The 15,766-nt window shown below is 38.6% G+C and overlaps 1 protein-coding gene across 1 annotated transcript in view; it reads left to right on the top strand.

The window, feature by feature from the left end:
* The window catches only part of KHDRBS2 (KH RNA binding domain containing, signal transduction associated 2), a 313,940-nt gene that overhangs the window by 151,539 nt on the left and 146,635 nt on the right, over window positions 1–15,766 (top strand). Inside the window, exon 4 of the mRNA XM_083857382.1 lies at window positions 11,863–12,009. Coding sequence (XP_083713508.1) covers window positions 11,863–12,009 — 147 coding nt within the window. The remainder of the gene's footprint in view (window positions 1–11,862; window positions 12,010–15,766) is intronic.

Genomic DNA, 15,766 nt, shown 5'->3' on the forward strand with positions numbered 1-15,766 from the left:
ATTATCCTTCCAAAAGTCCTGATGCATGGAAGGAGTGGAGGAGGCTGCCACTGCAGGAGGTGAGGAGGTGAAGGCAGCCAGCAGTTCTCCACACATCTTTCAACAGGCATGATTCCTGACTTTGCAGCTGAAAGTGGCTGTAAATCGCTCTCCTCTGCACTCTTTCAGCTCTGATTATAATGAGCAATCAGAGTGGCTGAAGTGTTGCCTTGCTTTCTAGATGAAGCACCTGTAATACTGTTTTGAGCTCATTTAAATGCTAATTAGTAATAGGATCTTTAACGTCAGAAGTGGGTTCCATACTTGACCCATAACCACCTTAGGCATACACATCTATGTAATAGATGATGAAAGATAGATCAGCAAGCTGCTGCAACTGTCATAGAACAAAATAGATCTGCATATTGGAGTTTCTTCCTCTATGTATGCAACACACCATGCCCTACATTCATGGGTTCACAGTTCCAAACAAGACAGGAAAACTTAAGAATGTGCTCAGTCTACAACTCCTGAAAGTTGCAGGTTGAAAAGTTTGGTAAGAGCACAAGAACTAGTGAAAATTGAAAAGCTTTCCAAGAATTAATAGTTTAAGGACATAGTGAACTACAAGAACATCAAGATTGCCAAGACTTTGGTATTTAGCATCTCCTATGCAAATATTTCCATATTCATAATAACTCTTCTTTATCTGTTTTGTTTTGAAACTTTTTTAAATTGGGGCATCAAAATGGTCTAGTAGAGCTTTCAGAGTTTCATTTATCTGCTTTTCTTAAAAATTGCCTAATAGAAAATACTCTAGTAATTGATATTGAACATGGAGCAATTTTTTTCTTTAGATCTGAATGTCATGTCTTCAAGATCTTTCTCCTGAAATAACATTATCTAGAGTCTGTACACACAGAAAGAGGTGGTCTTTATCACTGGAAAATTTTTATTACTGTTCAGTTCATTTTCTGGATCACTTATGAATAGTTTAACAGAACACGTTCCCAAATGGTTCTTAGGGGATTCATCTAGCAACTTCTCTAAAATGAACACCTATTTCCTGACTTCCATAATGCATAACTTGATGAGCTCTCCAACTGCTACCTCATTAAGGAAAAGGGCAGCAGCGCCACTTTTGTATTCAATAGGAATGTATTGGGAACATCTGTCTTACTTAGTCCGTTGTTCCTTTATGAATCCCAGAGAGGCTTAAGCCTGAAAGAATTATCAGATCTCCTTCACCGCCACGTGGTGCTGCTGCCCTGGCACTTCAGTCTGAGGAGTGTTACTGTGGACAATTTCGGCATCTGTAGATTTCAGCGATGGAAAGCCACTGAACAGGAAATTACATGGCCACAATTTGGTGGTTTGGTTTAGGATCAAAATCCTAACCAGCCTAAATCCTGTATGTTTGAGTTCTTCTGCACCTATAAGCTAACTGAGTAGGTTATACAGATTGGGAAAGACTTGGAGGTCTCTTTATGTAGGTACCTACATTAGCAATTAGGCTTTGAAGTAATAGCTACATGCATCAGTGGATCTGTTCTCTAGGCCTGTGTAGAGGAAGCATCCTTCATTGAGAGTTAAGCCAATATTTACTTTCAAGTTTATGCTTGGAGCCTTCATCGTGAAATTGGATTTAAATATAAATAGATTGCCGAAGACAAGCTTCAGGCTTCCTTACAGTCAAAGTTAAGTGTATGCATTAGACCTCTTCTGATGGATTGTTTCAAAATGTAAGTCTTTTGTTCTTATGCATAAAATTGCTCGACATGGATTTTTCCCTCCAGAATTTTCTCCATGGCAGAAATAGTCTTTCTACTATTTCCTTCAGGTGACCAAAACCAGTCTTTAAGGCACTTGACTACAATTGGAATTTACTTTTATTTCATTTCAATAGTGTGTAGCAAAATAATGCATTCAGAACCTGGAGAACTGCAAAACATTTCTTTTCATACAAGTCTTCATTCTTAAAAACAGAATATCCCTTGTGAAGCTTGTAATACAAGTGATGTTTATTCTTTGGAGAAAAAAATGTGTTCTTGTAGGATTAATATAATCATAATAAAACTTAATGACAGAGAAGGAACAAAAAGTTGATACAGATATTTAATTTAAATATCCTTGTTTGTACATTCTAAATAACCAATACTGGTTTTTATTAAGCAAAGCTTTCTCAAATGCTGTATCCATAACAGATATAAAGATGGACAGATATAAAGATGAATGTTTCCCAATTAATAAGAATTGTCGATAAATTATTGTCACTTTATGGAATTCTTAGCATAAATATAGTTAACCTTCTTTTCAAGATGACTGATAATTTATTATCAGCGAGCTTATTGAGTTACTTAAAACATTAGTAGAGTTTTCTAGTGTCTATAACATTTCTATCCCTTTAAGGTGACTGTTCATGCTCTATCTCTCTAAAAAAAAAAAAAAAAAATAAAATTTATAAAACTGTTGGCTCCAAACATAATGAAAATGAGCTAGACTGATGTAAGAGAACCAGCAAAATTATTTCAGGAAAGTAAAAGTGACAGCAGAGAAAAGAAGGTATATTTTCCTCCAGCGAGTGTAAATGAAGTTATATCTGCTTTCCTCAAATGATGTTTCTTTTCTGCCAAAGGCTTGTTGCTTTATTTTTGACACAGTAAGCTCTTAAAGCTCTTATAGTGTCATCAGCCTTTATTATATCTCTCTACTCTTCATTTTTTCAAATCACTAAATAACCGTATTTATCCTTTTGAATGTGGTGATTTGGCATTGGCTGTCAGCAGCCTGAGTGTAGTTGAGCAAAACCCTATATCATAGTGAGGAACCCTTCCTAAAGGGGTGGTGAAGTTTGGGAATACAGTCTGTGCTCATTAGTTTTGCTCCTTTTGTGCAGAGACTCATCCTCAGCAGTAGCTGTAGCCATCGCAGTTTACACTGTGGCAGAGCCCAAGCAATTGTTCATACCCTGAGACAGGCATGTGTTATAATCTAGCATTGGTGGAACTAAACGTGCACTGGAAGCAGAAGCCTCATCCAGCTATATATGTAGGTTTAAAATTACACACATGTAGCTAAAAAAAATCTCTATATCCCAAGAGTGCTTTTCAGAACTAGTCATCAGAGACAATTAGTGCCTTACATTGTCTTTCCACTGACACTGGTAGCCCTGTGTCCATTAAATGTGGCATTGCCATCACCTGTTGCAGTTTGCAGGCTTTGTGCTAAAACAGTAGCGCAGGGCCGGGACCTGCCAGCCTTTCTCTGGACTGCTCAGGGTCTGTCCCCAGCTCACCTTGAGCTTGCTGACTTCTAGCAGCCTTTGTCTAATGGCTGAGTGATTTTTACCTTCACTGCTTTACTTTTTGCCTAGCTTTGTACTGTATCTATAATTATTGGTAACAATAATAAATCATTACTCTGTGTGGAGAGTGCTTCCATGGCCCTAGAATAAAAGTGCTGCACAGGGGAGTACAGGGTTGGGATGGAAGTGGAGGCACTGAAAGCGAAGGTGTGGGATGATAAGGAGGACTCCAGGATTGTAAAGTGGGACTAGGCATCAAGGTCAGCTGCAGGTCATTAAAGGGACACAACATTGGCATCTGGGTAAAATCATGAGTAACAAAGAGAGCAAAGAAAACATACACAGCAAGTGTAAAACTTACCATATCTAGTGAATTTGGATGGGAAATGGAGTTGCTAAACAATGGATAAAGAACAATATATATAGCATGTTTACCATCCTAAAAATAATTACCATTCCTGTGCTTCCTGGAGAGAGGAGGAAGAAATTATTGCTGTTGGTTTTATTTTTCTGTAGTGGGTTGACTTCGTCTGGATGCCAGGCACCCTACAAAAGCCTCACTATTACTCCCCTCCACAACTGCAGAGGGGAGAGAAAATGTAATAAAGGATTCATGGGTTGAGGTAAGCACAGAGATCTCACCAAATACTATGACAGGCAAAACAGGCTAGAATTAGCAATATTAATTGTTACTATCAAAATCAGAGCAGGATAGGGAAGCAAAAGAAGACCTTGATAGTGCTTTTCTACCCACTTCTCCCTCCTTCACAGCACTACCTCCTCTTCCCCAGTGGTGCAGGGAGACAGGGAATGGGGGTTACAGTTTAAGTTCACCACAGGTTATTTCTGCTGCTGGTTAGGAAGAGGATTCCTTCCCCTGATCCAGTGTGGGGTCCCTCCCATAGGAGACAGTCCTCCATTATTTTTTCCAACATCAGTCAATCCCACAGGCAACAGTTCTATGCATAATGCTGCAATGTGGATCACTGTTCCATGGGATGCAGTCCTTCAATGACAGGCTGCTCCACCCTGAGTACCCACAGTGAAACAAGTCCTGCCAGGAAAGCTGCTCCAGCATGGGATGCTCTCTCCATAGGTCCCTGCCAGGAGCCTGCTCCAGCACAGGCCTCCCACTGGATCACAGCCTCCTCTCAGGCATCCACCTGCCCCAGTGTGGGTCTCCTCCCCAGGCTGCAGGTGGATCTCTGCATCCCCTGGCCCTCCATGGGCTGCAGGGGCACAGCTGCCTCACCATGGGCTGCCCCACGGGCTGCAGGGGAATCTCAGCTCTGACACCTGGAGCCCCTCCTGCCCCTCCTTCTGCACTGACCTTGTCTATAGGGCTGTTCCTCTCACCTGTTCTCACTCTGTTCTTCTCTGGCCACAGTTACATCTGAGGCATAACTTTTTCTTTCTTCTCCCTAAATATGTTACCACAGGGGTGTTAGCACCATTTCTGATTGGCCCAACCTCAGCCACCAGCACATCCATCTTGGAGCCATCTGGGAAGCCAATCCCATTGCCTCAGCCAGATGCTGAGGAAGCTGCTAGCAGCTTTCTCACAGAAGCCAGCCCTGTACCCCCCACTACTACCAAAACCTGGCAATGCAAACCAATGCAATATCTTGCATCACTGCAACTCACAGCAGTGTTGTCCTCACCATGCTGAAGCCATTAACCTTAGGATCCCCAGGGCAGTGGAAGTGTGAGCATAAAACCACGGAAAGAGTCAGACAGTAGAAAATTAGTTTATGTGTCATTTTTGCCCGTACTGAATTTGAGCTGCAATCATTAGTATGGAACTAAACTTCTAATAAATCTTGGATAAAGGGAAAAAATATTTCTTTTAAGATACGTTTTTGCCCATATTAAAAGTGTAACATCTTGTTTGGAGTTCAAGCAAACTATATTGTAACTTGGTTGCAACAAATTGCTAACGAGCCTCTTATAAATAAGAGCATGACATTTTCTGCTTTCATTAATTAAGGCAAAATCTTCTTCCAGAATCTGAAGGCATCTGAATGGCAGTGATCCCTAGTTGTGATCATAAGTTTTAAGATGGACATAATTCTATGAAGCGTATTTAGGTATGGTAATTGTGCATTTCTTGAGGATCTTTGATTTCCTACATAAGCTTTGCAAACTTGGAATTCATTAATTGTATTCAATAAACATCTTTGGCTTGAGTAATTCCGGGAACAATTGTCTAATGCCCAGGTGGTTCTTAGATATGCTGTTTTAGCTTCTGCTTAGATTTGTGGAAATGTACAAACATTTTTAGGTGTGTGATCTCTATCGCTGCTCTTAGTTTTCTGGCAGGGAATTTAAGCACAATTAGATCACTAGTTGTTGGTCACAGTGGTCACCATCTGTGGCCTCAGTTTTGGCACATACCACTTTAGTATGTTAATCTTTTTCCTAAACATTTTTTTTTCTCCAAAGAATTGCTATTTTTTCTTCATTTAACCTTCATGTCAGGAGTCAGGGTTCTTTCTCTGGTTGTTTTATCATCACAGTCCTCTGCTCATTAGTTTTTTGTGTTTTTTTTTTCCTTTTCACCTCTCTAAACAAAAAGATCTAGGTATGGTTTAGTACCTCCTAGCCATTAAGATTTTGTTGCATTTCATTATGAAAAGCATCAGGAAATAAAGCACTGAAGGACCTGTTTCCCCAAGACAGTACTGAATGTACACAATTCTCTGCTCCATTTCACCAACGTAACAATGAAAATTTTAATGATGAATCAAGTATAGAAAATAATTGTTGTCACCTGTATCTCCAGTAATTTCCTCTGTTGTAGGAGATGTTCTTTCTGATGCCTGCATTTCATAATGGGGTCTCTGTGGCTGACTGCAGGTGTTGTATACCCACTCTCTTTGCACTACTATGTGAGCTCTCTTCATCTACTCACCACCTCCATCTTCTTTATTCTTCTCCTGGAGTGAGAATAACTGGTTTCTGGTTTAAAAACAAGAATCAAGGAACAGCTAAGGTCTTTTAGCTTCATTCTGTACTCTGCTGAATCTCTTTGAAAGCTCATCCATTATCAGATTTTTTTTGTTTGTTTGTTTGTTTGTTTGTTTGTTTTTTGTTTTTGTGTTTTTGTTGGGTTTTTTGTCTTGTTTTGTTTTGTGTTTAGGGTTTTTTATGTTTCTCCATTGATGGGACTTTCGACGTGGAAGTTTTTTAATTCCAAAGCCAGTACTGCCAAGAAATTAGTTCACTGTTACTTTTACTACAGTCAATGTGGCAGACAACATTTTGATTTTTTTTCATTTATGTCCAGATTAAAAATTAATAGGTTTGCATTTGTCAAACTGCATGCTCAATAATTTTCTTCTGTAGCATTGCACATTCATCTTATGAATAATGCCTGTGTAGCAGAAGCCCTGTGATTATCGTCTTTGTCTAGTCTCTGCACTATGCTTTTCTTTGTAAATTCTTGCAAGATATGAAATCCACTGCAATTCTCATATTGTTCCTCAAGCACCCATTGTTTCTTTTCATAGCTGTATTTGTTTCATTATAGGATGTTCTTTGTATTGTATTGATGAAATTTATCTCTGAGATCTACACAATTCCCACTGCAAGCTTCTTTTCTATTATTCTTTGATATCCTGTTATTTCAGTTATTTTGATTTACCAATCTGGACTGTGTAACTTTGTTTTCTGTGCAAACTTCATTTCTTTCAACTTCATTCCGAAATTTTTATTCAAGCATTTTGGCCAGGCTTCCAGAAAGAAAGCAGTTCTCTGTCAACACACAGCCTTTTAAAATGTTTAGATTCCTTTCACATCCAGAGATAATTCATCATTTTTCTTGGCCTTTATGTTCCTATCACTCACGTACTTCACTTTTGCAGAAGTTGGTATATTTCTGATATAGAGTTTTATGAGTAATTTTCCCTGCTTCAGTCAATTGGAAATTATAAAACACAGTAGATGTTTCAAAATACTTGTTATCCTTATGAGGGAGTGGATTATAGAGCCATGCATCACACCGAAGGTTCAGCACTATGTGACAGACACTCTGCAGATGAGAGGAAGAAGAGAGAATGAAGGGAATGAAAGAAGCCTGAAACACGTTGTATAAGGGGAGCTTGGGTCTGTCACTTCTGAGAAATCAAGGGAATTGACATGCAGAGTGGAGTGGAAGAGGATCAGGATGAGGGGCAGTTGTCTCTGGGGGGTGATACATGTTTTCTCTGCTATGCTCAACCCACACTGAAGTAAATCATGGTCACGGTGAACTAAGTAGGAACCATACTATGAACCTGAGAGTCAGTACTAAGAGTGATTGCGATCACTAATCCAAAAGCCCAAGGAACCTATTCCTTTCCTTTTATAAAGCAGAACTGATCAGGTCCCAGGTTTGTTGTTTTTCTACACTAAGATCCAGCGCCTGAGACTTAACTGCATTTTGATGCAGTGAATCCATCAGGCTTTCGATGCACATCACCTTCCACTGTGATTCACTTCATGTCTACATGAGTAAGCTCAAGCAGTTATCATTTCTGTGCTTGGGCTGTGAGGGAACAGCTGGGCTGCTGGGTGGACACTGGCTAAGGCTGTGCAACATGAACAGGGTCTAGAAAACTGCTGGACATGATGTAGGGAATTATCAAACGTAAAAAGCCCTAAGTATCTGCCAAAAGTTACAGACAGCACCATGGGGAATACCTCTGAACCTCAGAAGTGATTAAGGCAGAGTCATATGAGAAACAGCCAAGGTCCACAAGTAGTTGCACTGGTGCATTAGAGGCCACTAGGGCCTTGCAAAGCCATTGGCACCCAGATAGCCTTGTCAAGAACATCATGATAAATAGATTTATGATGATATCACTTATTATGCCTCAGTGTACCAGGTGCTGGAAAGTCCCATAATCCATTTGAGTCCTTACCAGTCCTACATGGGGTGTAATTCGTAAGTGTTTTTGTTTGCCCAGAAGCACAGTTTAGAGGAGAGCCTCCTGATCATTCCAGAGCTCACAGGGTTTTAACTGGACTCCTCTCCTACGAAACTACATCAAGGTTAAGCTTCAGAAAGGCTCTCTGGCTTCTAATGGGAACTCAGTGGATTTTAGTCCCATGGCACTGGCCATTTTGCTGTGCAGTTGGGATGTGCTGCTTGCTGATGAAGATTTACAAAGGTGTTGTCCATCTTTATGTGCTCCTGGGAGGGCCTGCTCATCTGTACTGCACTTGGAAAGCTTTATTAGCTGCCAGTAGGTATCACCTGCCATACCAACAAGTGTCTCCCCAACAGTGAGCCATGTCTGTTGTTTGCTTGTTAGATACCTGATACATGATTAAATGTAAGGCTACATTCAGTCCCCAAATACTCAGTCATATTCGCTGGCTTGAGGAAAGAGAGCTTGGTACAATGCTTACATGGTCTGTGAGTTCTTACTCATCCACAGTTTTCCTTAAGTTTACTTGTCTCTGTACATACACTTGCAATAAAAGGAGCATTATTGTGACATTTTACCATATGATGGGAAGAGATACTGTGTGAAAATTCAGTCTTTAACCTGATGTGTTCCAGAAGAAGAAACCTTATTAGGTGTCCTCACAAAGAAATGTGTAGTACCTCATAACCTCAGCTTATGATTTCCAACAGCTTTAGAAAGAAGTGGAAAGAAAGCATGTGCTGACCTAAAGAGGCAGGTTGTAAAATGATGTGTTGTAAGAAATCCTGAATTTGTTCAGGAACTAAAAGAGAAACATAATTACCATTGCTACCACCGAGGCAGTATATTCCAAGTATGCATCATAAAATCATGTTGCTGATGTCTTAGCTGTACAAATTCCTCATCAAAGTAATGAGCCAATCATTCTTTTGCATTTTCTATGTCTGAAGAAAAAGGTCCAATTTCTAAATTCTAAGTTTATTGGTAGCCTTTTCTGGAAAAAATAACTTTTGGGACTTTCTGAAATTTGTTGAATTGGTTTTTTCCCCCCTCAAAATATTAAAAAAGCAACAGGAAAGAAACTTCCACTGATCACTAGGGCGTATCTTTATTAAAAATTAATTGTATTGAAAACTTCATACCAATTTTTTCCAGGAGCATTAATCATATATGCAATTTTTTTCCCAGAAAATGAAAGGTTCTGTAACATCTCATGATGGACTTTTATATTATGCTATGTCATGGTCAAGACAGCCACTGCACTCAGAGCGCTCCAATAAAAACCTCAGGGGCCTTCAAGTATCAGCATCATGTTATCTAAATGTCTTTCATACCTTTCCTATATATCAGTCCTATGGACAAGTTCCCACAGCTCTGCCTCTTTCTCTCTTCCTTCTGCAGTCCCAGCTCACTGCTCTCTGTCCCTGGCATGGCCACCTTACCCTGTCTGTCCCTCACACAACCGCCTGTCCCTTCCTCCTCACAGCACAGCCAGGAGACTCCAACTGACGGTACCAGCTCACTCACTCTTTTATCACACCCAGCTGTGAGGGCAAGGCTGTTCCTACTCTTTGGTAATTAAAAACAGCTGCAAATTATCTGAGGCAGGATTGCCTTTAGCGCTATCTCTGTCTTCTCACAGTGCTATGGTTCTTATGGACATTTCAATGAGATTTCAGTGATAAGGTAAAATGCCAAAGATAATTTAACTTTAAAAACAAAAATACTAAGACAATTATGTCTTATCTTAATTTTTTAGTTTCAGTTGCAAACAAATATGCCAATTTTGAAATTTAAAAATAAAATAATAATTCACATTTATTGAATTATGAATTTATCATAATCTGCAAAATGTTGACTTAGCGTAGAGCCAGATCTCAAGTTCTGGAGATACAGGATGTAGCCTTCATGTAATCTCTGGAAAAATCAAAAAGTCCTTAAGGCTGGATATTCTAACACAGATAAAAATATCTGAATACTTGTTAAAAGCATGGCATCTTGCAAATGTTTTTGGTAGCAAGGAGTGGTGTAAATTAGTCAAGGCTAAAATAAGCGAAGTTAATGCAGAAATAAATAAGCTAAATCAGTAAGAATTGTAATCTCTTGTTACAATTTTTATATCTTAGCTAAATGCTCATAAACTATTATTTTAGTATATACTAAAAAGCTATAACCTCTTCACCATTTTCAAGCAAGTTAGTTTACTTCTTTTTGTGTGATAATGTTTTCTATATATATGTATTTTCTTCTAAATTACATTTCTCAAGATATTTTTGAAGACTGAGAGTTCAACTCATAATTTCTTTAGCATTACTTATGGCTATCTTGTGCAGTAATGACATATATTTTTCATTATGTTGTCATAGTCAATGCCATTAACATGATCACTGCTGTATGTCTTTGATTTTTATGGAGCAGTAACTAGCACAAATGTATTTTGCAATTTGCATTTACTATCTCAAAGCTTTGTGTAAGAAAGTGGATTGACATTTCAAAACATTACTGTAACATGAAGTAGGATTATTAGGCTTATTCTGTATCTAGAAAATTGGGACCCAAAGATGGTTGAGTTACATCTAGGTGAGGTGATTCACCATTTGAGCTGGTGTACACTGCATTGCATAGGTACCCTGAGTTGGGACTGGAGCTGAAACTCAGACACCACTGAGTACTGAAGGCAGCTCGGGGGCCCTCGGCGTATGAAGCACATGGATCTGTCAGAGCAAGTCCAGAGAAGGGCCATAAGGATGATCAGTGCTGGAGCCCTTCTGCTGTGAAGAGCATGTGGATTGCTCAGCCTGGAAAAGAGAAGGCTCAGGGTAAATTTATGACATCTTTCAAGTACAGAAAGAGGGCAAGAAAGCCAGAGAGGAACTTTCTACAAAGGCGCATAATGAGGGGACAGGAGGTAGTGGCTTTAAACTGAATTGAGAGTAGGTTTTAGGTTAAACAGTAGTAAAAGTTTCTTCACTATGAGTTTGGTGAGGCACTGGAGCAGTTTGCCCGGAGAAGTCGTGGAGGCTCCATCCCTGTGAGTTTTTAAGGCCAAGTTGGACAGGGCCCTGAGCAACCTGATTTAGTGGAAGGCGTCTCTGTTTATGGCAGAGGCACTGGAACTAGACAGTCTTTAGGTCCCTTCACACCCAAACTATCCTGTGATCCTGTGTCTCAAATAAAAGTCCTTGGGCTTGTTTTTCTTTGGTGATAATAAAATGTACAAGCTGCCAATATTTGTTGAAGAACCTAAAGAGTTTACTAAACAATGGTGTTCCAAAATGATTAAATGCATCTTACGCATCTTTATCTTAGGTTTGAATTTTTTGTTTGCTTGTTTGTTTGTTTGTTTTTGTTAAGAGCTAGGATTCAGACAAACTAATGCAGCTTTTTCATTATGGATTTAGTATGTCAGTACTTCCTTCTGGACTATTTAGCATTTTTTCACTGTGCTGATTAATTCTGATTTAGATGATAATTATGCTGGTTTTATCATTCAAGCACTCAAAATTGATTTTTAAGTCTTTAAGTGGCTTGAACTAGACTTTTATTTCTCAAAGGACTTAAAAGCCTGCTTACAGTATGTCCTTCTGTCATGTTATCTGTGAATGCTAAATCACTACAAAATTAGTAGATTTCCAGTTCTAAAAACCAAATCCATCCCTTTCTTCATAGGAGGAAGAACTAAGGAAAAGTGGAGAAGCCAAATACGCGCACTTGAGTGATGAGCTCCACGTGTTAATTGAAGTGTTTGCTCCACCCGGGGAGGCGTATTCTCGTATGAGTCATGCCTTGGAAGAAATTAAAAAATTCCTGGTTCCTGTAAGTCACTTGTAACATTCTTCTGCGACAGTTATGCTTTTGTTGCGTTGAGTTTGTTCCTTCTTTAGACTAAGGAAAAAAGCCCCTTCACCCTGTTCTGTTGAACTTTCGGCTTGCATTTTTTTCCCCAGAGGGATGCCAAACAGGCCATTAAGTGTCACAGTTGATGCCTTGATACATTTTCTAGGAGTTTTATTATTTCCATTTATCAGTGTTTTTGCTTTCCTTTCTTTTTTTCTGGAGGAGCTGATAGATTACTTTTGTTTTCTGATTGCAGACATTAGTCATTTGTATGAGAACATACTTCCAAGATTTTTGAGTATTCAAGTGTGTCAATACATTTTAATGCATGTAACAGTTTACCAAAATATCTTGCTAATGAAGTTAATGGATTTCTTGTGGAGCAAACAGCATGAGCAAAATATTCCTAAGACGTTTCTGTTCACCTTATGACTCAGACCACAGTTTAGCAATCTTCCATCAGCTAGGAGAGTGCAGAAACGTACTCTAAAGCTGCAAACATTTTCAGTTTGATTTATACTAAATATATCACTTTTTGAAATATTTACCTTCATGTCTATTGATTTCCCTCAAATTCTCTGAAAATTTTCCACATTTATAAATTCATTCCATGCTATTTTCATACATAAATTTGTCTTAGAATTGAAGCATATGCATACTAAATATTAAGTGAAGTAGTACTAGAATTACATGAGTTGTTTTCTGAGGTCTGTCCTGAGAGTTCTTAGTGCTCTAAAAATGTTCAGCACTTATATCCCTTAAAACAAATATGATGAGAGCTTGTTTCTTTTTTTGATTGAAAAAATGAAGTGTCTGTTCAGGTCTCTTGATCATAATGGAAGAATTCAAAGAGTGCCTTTTTTATGAGTAATAGGAAACCAAGATAAGAGATGTTCAGGTGAGGCATACGAATACTTACATGGCAGAATTTCAATGCCTTTTTAGGTGTGAGTTTCTTGATGAGGGAAAAGGGGAATACGTTACAAGTAAAACATTGAAGTAAACTATTTAAATGTTGAATTTTTTAAAGCAAATAAACTTTTTTTTCTTTAAGAACACAAATTAAGTAAATTAAGATTGTTAAAAATAATCATCTGGATATTTCTTTTCAATAAAAGTTTGTTGGCATCAAGTGCCCAGAAATGAGCTACATTTTAAACAAGTTAAACCTGTCTTTCTAATTCTTCCTTCTTATCTCTTCATGCTTCTAGTTTGGGAACACTGGTAATAAAATACCATTTAAAATTCTCTAAAATAACTGTGAGACAAGAAAGCATTTTCTTTTTCATGATTTCTGACTTTATGTTTAACATAAAATACAAGGGACAAATTAGGTCAATATTGTAATGCTTGGCAGCATGTCATAGAGTGACATTTTGGCTGCAAGCTAATGGTGAAGGTCTGCCAAGCCATTACACTGGAAGAAATTTAGTCATTAAGTAGCATGTTCTTGAAAAGTCTGGCATGTTATAGCTTAAAATGATAACAGCACCAATTACAAAATTTGCCAGTCTTCTTCATTTCGATAACACTATTACCATTTGTTCATGACTTTCCAAAACTTCAGTTTGTTTCTGTAAGAGGTTCCTATTTGAAGTTACCTTCTTATATCCTTTTCATTCTGAAGAGAGCTCCTGCATTCTAGCACAGTGCAATGATGATGGCACCTGGATTTTTAACATCCATCATGTGTTCTGTTCAGCCTGAGTGAATAAGGGAAAGATCAGTGTGTTTTGGGATTAGTATTAAAATTTGTTGTAGCATTCAGCATCTGTGCAAGCATATATTTTGTGTGACACATTATTTACTTGTAAAGATTATATGTATTTTCCAGTACAAGTATAATGACTACACTGAAGGAAATACAAAAACAGGTTCTTTGTTATGACATTTTGACCATAATTCACAGTGGCAGTAATAGACCCTGTCAGAGAAGGCCACCAAATTTGTCAGGTATGATTTGCCCTTAGTGAAGCCAAGTTATCTGTCACCATTCACCTCCTCATTTCACATATGTCTTTGCAAAGCTTCCAAGAGGATTTGTTTCCATGACCTTTCTGACCTGAGGTAATGCTGAAGGAGCTGTAGCTTCCTGTGTCTTCCTTATTTCTCTTTTTAAAAGTGAGGGTTACTTTTCCCCTTTTCTAGTCAGTGGGAGCTTCATTGGACTGACATGACTTCTCAAATATGATGGGTGATGGCTTAACCACTTCCTCAGCCAGTTCCCCCAAGAATGGGCAGAAGCATCTCATCAGGTCCCATGAACTTGTGCATGGACATGTTCCTTAGATATTCTCAAATCTGATCCTCTCCTGTAGTGGGCAGTTCTTCATTTCCCCAGTCTCCACCTTTGCCTTCTGTGACCTGGGTGGTGTGGCTGGAGCACTTGTCTGTGGAGACCAAGACAAAGAAGTCATTGATTACCTCAGCCTTCTCCATGTCCTGGGTAGCCAGGTCTCCCGTTTTGTTTCAGAGAGGGCCCACATTTTCCCTGGTCTTCCCTTTATCACTGATGTACTTTTCCTGCTGCCCAGCCAGTTTTAATTCTATCAGGGCTTTAGCTTTCCTAACATGATCCCTGACTGCTTGGACAGTTTTTGTATTCCTCCCAGGCTACCTGTTTTTGTGTCCACCTCTTTTGGCTTCCTTTTTGAGTTTCTCCAGGAGCTCCTTGTTCATCCATATAAGCCTCCTGTCATTTTTGCCTGACTTCCTCTTCATTGTGATGTTCTTCCTGAGCTTGGCAGAGGTGGTCCTTGAACATTAACCAGCCTTTTTTGTGCCCCTCTTCCCTCCAGGCAATCATCACTCCAAACAAGTAACAATTGTACTTTATGACTTGTTTGTTAGTTTTATCCCCTCTGCTTCATTTCAGATTTACAAAGTAATTATTAACTGACTGGTTGCAACATGTTTCAAGGGTTTTGCGCTCAGAGATATTGCACTAGATAATTTCCTTTTTATTCCCTTTTTGCAGCATCTCTTGAATTTGTTTTATGATGTTTTGTTGTTTATAAGACTTAATTTATTGCAGTGATGAATATTGGGATTGCATGACAAGGATAAAACAGTAGAATATAACAGTTTTATTTATATCAAATCAAGGATGTAATAAACTATTCAAATGAGTTTTTGCATTGCTTATGAATTTTGTGAAGATTACATGAAATATTGCCCTCAGAAATAACACTGATCATGTCAGTTAAATGGAATAATGTTTTTATACCTTATTCAGAAGTTTTAATGAGACTGAATTTTAAGATAAATGCCCAGAAAACATAATAAGAGTAAAGCAGATAAATGTAGAACAGCACTGAGAAAAAAAAATAACATTTATTAACTGAAGCAAAGTTTTAATGAAGAACTACTTTTGATTTAAATGTGATTTCATTTTCACCTTGAACCTTACTCAATAACAGGTATCCATATTTTTACTAGTGAAGATTTTACCTCCAAGCCAGAGTTAAAAAACACTGTTTGTCCAACCAGTTAACACATTTCAAAGCTGCAGCTCAGTCTCAGGTTGGTATGCTGGGCTCCTTCCAGCCAGTATTTCAGTGCATGACTGAATCCCAGTGTCTGCAGCCCTTGGCAGCTGACACACTTTCACAGCCAAGCTGCTTCCTTTGCTGTCTGCAGCTTCCATTTTGCAAGTGGATGGAGGTCTCTGTGGGTGCTGCCAGCAGGATGTTGCTAACTGGTTGATAAGATTTATTCTGAACTTTGGTAGTTCTTT

This window comes from Zosterops lateralis (genome assembly GCF_965231275.1).
Source record: "Zosterops lateralis genome assembly, chromosome: 3".
Lineage (NCBI taxonomy): Eukaryota > Metazoa > Chordata > Aves > Passeriformes > Zosteropidae > Zosterops > Zosterops lateralis.